We start from the raw sequence: 3,893 nt of genomic DNA, 5'->3' as shown, positions 1-3,893 counted from the left end.
GTACCCCCCCACCCCACTCTGTGGATCTTTTTGATGTTACAGGGTCTCTGTAAGAAGTTTGAGTAAGTTGAAAAACTTTTCATTTTCCACTTTGTGCAGTGACCAATACTCAATAGTATTATTTGTAAAATGTATACTTGTTTTCCATGTATACTAAAGTTTGCTATGCAAAAGTTTGTTTACACTTTGATTTGTAAAGTAGTATTCTATTTTGTGTTTTGCAAAATGCAATTTTTTGATAATCTGTAATATTGCAGAAATGACGACGGGTAATCTTCTTAACTATTTGAAGACACTGGATTATGTAGGGGAGCGTTGTCTATACTTCAACATACCATGGTTGTGTGTAATCAAAGCTTAGATACGGGTATGTATATATTTACCTTTACAGTTACAGTGTAGGCACAATACCATCATTTGAATGAACTATTTTGTTCTAGCCAAACACTTTGACCTTCACATTACACATGCTTCATTGTAGTTTGCTTGTGCGATGTACTGGACAAAAAAAAGGTTTGGCTATTTCACAATATTCCAAAGCAGATTGCATATTTCGTTGCCCCACTGCATCATGTACAGGTAAATATATAGCGTAATTGACATTCTCACTTGAGCATTACCACTGTGAAACAGTAAAAAACTTTGACCATTGTTAAAATACTGGTTAATTTCAATATTGTTCTGGAAAAATAAAGTTTATTTTTTCAATTTTATTTTTCAAATAAAACGTTCTTATTTGAAACAAACGTGTGGATTTATTGCAGATGTACTATGCAAAATTGTATTTGTTACAAACTGTTAAAATTTAGTACAACAAACAGAAATCTACTTTCATAGTACAATACAGGAACAAAAGTGTGCTAATTAATTCCAAAAAAAAAATAGTCAGAACCAATTAACCTATTAACCTTAACGTGTTTTTACAAAAAAGTTCATAACGTAAATTTAGTGCACTGGATGAACCGCGAGGTACACTCCCAGTAAGGTGTTCAAAAGGCTGTTCCAAAGTTTCCGTAATAATTCCTCCCTCTTTGTTCCTTAAAAAGTTATGTAGCACACATGCTGCCTTTACAACCTGAACAGCATTATCAGGGTGCAATTGCATGGCAGTGTGCAAAACTCTCCACTTGTTTGCTAGGATTCCGAAACTGCATTCAACTACACGCCTGGCAACCGTAAGTCTAGTATTAAATATGTGCTTTTCTTTATCCATTTTTTTCTGGGAATATGGCCTCAAAACATGAATGGAAAGTCCAAAACCCTCATCGGCTACGAAAGTAAACGGTTGAGGGTCAACGGTTCCAGGCCAAGGTCTTGGAGGTGGCAAGTCCAATTGTCCATGTCGTAGCCTCATCCCTAATTTGCAACGTTCAAATATACTTGCGTCATTGCTACTCCCATAATTTCCAACATCAATGTAAGTGAACCTGTAATCAGCATCCACTACAGCCATTAAAGTAATTGAAACTTTTTTTATATAATTATGATACTTGCTACCGCTGCAAGGTGGACAAATAAGCCTAATATGCTTCCCATCCACTGCACCGATACAGTTGGGAAACTTGTGCTTTACCCAGAAGTTGTCAGCGATTTCGATCCACTTTTCTCTGTCAGGAAAGACCATGTGCTTTGGTTGTAATTTATCCCAAAGAACACGGCATGTTGTTATCACAATTTTGTGTATTGTTGAAATTCCAACTCTAAATTCATAATGCAAGGTTGTGTAACTGTTTCCAGTTGCAAGAAACCTAAAAAAACAAAAAAAACAAGAAAAAATAAGTTCACATACATGTATGTTTGAACAACCTAATCATACAGTTGTTTGAAAAAATCTATTCAACACTGCAGAACAGTGGTATGTACTCTGTGGATCTCTAGTGAAGTCATCAGTGCACTGCAGAGTACATCTCACTTGCTAACAAGTGGGCCACAAACCTGCAAAACAACCTGGAAACAAACACAGAAACAAATACATGTACATTATAAATTACATGTTCAACTCACCTCAAAGTGATCAACAATCTTTCCGCTGGAGCAATGGGCTTCCGAAACTTTGTAGTTTGTTGAACCAAGTCTTCATAAATCAATTCCAGGAGATAGTCAAAACTACAGATAAAATAAAAAAAATTCTTACCATCCGAACAAAAAAAAAAGCTATTTAGTTTTAAAAACATAATGAAAATGTACCTGCTAGTTGTCAATCGAGTATAATTGTAGAATTTTTCTGGATGATTCCTGATATCAGAAAAAAGGGTTGAGAATCCACCCTTCTCTTGTCTCTCCATTAACAGCGGATGAATCCAGTACCTTCGCTTTTTGGAGCTCCTCCTCAGTTGAATAATAGCTGTAATAATTATTAAAGCTATTCCAATATATGCATACATTGTTCCAAAGACAAGCAATGAACTAAAACAATACAACACTGCTATAGCTGCTCAAACTCCTATCTCAACCCACAATAAGTTTCCCTGTGACAGCACCTTATATACACTTTTCAAAAACCAATCACAGACATGATATTATACTACCCAATCCTGACACTTGAAATGCAAAACAACAACACATCACAGGACTTCTTGTGACCAATCACTTGCATTTCAAATGAAACCAATCAGATTTCTTTAAAATGCAATGATTTAAAAACTGCATTGTTTACGTTTAAAAACTGCATTGTTTACGTTTTCAAGCTGTAAAACGCTTTGAAAATGCTTTCAAAGCGCTTTGAAAAAGCTAGGTTTTGGCGCTTAAAAGCTCCAAAACGCCAGCAAAAAAACTCAAAAGCGCTCACAGCCAAAGGCAGCGTTTTGGCCTTTTAACGCTGCCTGTAGTGTGAAAGAGCCCTTAGAGAATCTGCTTTGTGGAGCGCCCTGTTGAGTTTGTCTCATCCACGATCTGCTAAATTACCTCCTCGCTAAAGAATAACTTTATATAGGACATAGGCCTGTGGTCATATTCTTGCCTCAGGCCAGGCATACCAGTGAAGGGAAATCTAGGGGGTGGTACCCGAGTTGCACTGTCAGTTTTGCACTAAGTGTGCACACCACTAACCAGCCGTTCAATGGCCTCAATTCACTAAGCTTATCTGTCTTTATTAACGTTTCTAGAGTTGTCGCCATGGTGATAAGGCATGTTGTATTCAGGAAACATACCTAAACTTAACTCTTCTGTCTAAGTCAAGGACAGATCTCTAAAGTTAAAGGGGCACTGTAGGGGGGTCGGGGGAAAATGAGTTGAAGTTACCCGGGGCTTCTAATGGTCCCCCGCAGGCATCCTGTGCCCGCGTAGCCACTCCCCAATGCTCCGGCCCCGCCTCTGGTTCACTTCTGGAATTTCAGACTTTAAAGTCAGAAAACCACTGTGCCTGTGTTGCCGTGTCCTCGCTCCCGCTGATGTCACCAGGAGCGCACGGCATAGGCCCAGTATGGTCTGTGACTGCGCTGTACGCTCCTGGTGACATCAGCGGGAGCGAGGACACGGCAACACAGGCACAGTGGTTTTCTGACTTTAAAGTCTCAGATTCCAGAAGTGAACCAGAGGCGGGGCCGGAGCATCGGTGAGTGGCTGCGTGGGTACAGGATATCTGTGGGGGACCAATAGAAGCCCCGGGTAACTTCAACTCATTTTCCCCCGACCCCCCTACAGTATCCCTTTAACTCTTCAATCCTTAAAGGAGTCATCAGGCAAAATCATACAAAATGAGTGCTACTTATAAGGGGCTTCCTCCAGCTCGAAGCTACCAGGAGGTCCCTGGCCGCAGCTCTGCAGCCAGCCGGAGCTCCGACCCGGTCCCCGGCGATGACGTCAGAGCGACCTCTGGGTAGCAGTAGTTCTGCACCTGCGCAGTCCGCTCCGGCCCACGTGGCGGTGATTGACAGCGCTGCTCGCTCTGACGT

At 40.5% G+C, this 3,893-nt stretch overlaps 1 protein-coding gene across 1 annotated transcript; it reads right to left on the bottom strand.

The window, feature by feature from the left end:
* Window positions 1-895: 895 nt before the first annotated feature.
* Window positions 896-2,384, bottom strand: LOC137544490 (uncharacterized). Its single transcript, XM_068265576.1, has 4 exons — window positions 2,188-2,384; window positions 2,005-2,106; window positions 1,936-1,947; window positions 896-1,748 (listed from the first exon to the last, which is right to left on the bottom strand). The coding sequence occupies exons 1-4, from the start codon at window positions 2,382-2,384 to the stop codon at window positions 896-898; spliced, it is 1,164 nt and encodes a 387-aa protein (XP_068121677.1).
* Window positions 2,385-3,893: the final 1,509 nt, after the last annotated feature.

Source organism: Hyperolius riggenbachi, chromosome 1 (assembly GCF_040937935.1).
Source record: "Hyperolius riggenbachi isolate aHypRig1 chromosome 1, aHypRig1.pri, whole genome shotgun sequence".
In the NCBI taxonomy this organism is placed as follows: Eukaryota; Metazoa; Chordata; class Amphibia; order Anura; family Hyperoliidae; genus Hyperolius; species Hyperolius riggenbachi.
The sequence above is the reverse complement of the archived record's forward strand: the minus strand, read 5'-3'. Positions and strand labels throughout refer to the sequence as shown.

Coding starts and splice junctions, on each gene's coding strand:
- LOC137544490 (XM_068265576.1), bottom strand. CDS start 2,384: ATGTATGCATATATTGGAATAGCTTTAATAATTATTACAGCTATTATT. Junction 2,107..2,187: donor ACTCGATTGACAACTAGCAG/GTACATTTTCAT, acceptor TTTTATCTGTAG/TTTTGACTATCTCCTGGAAT.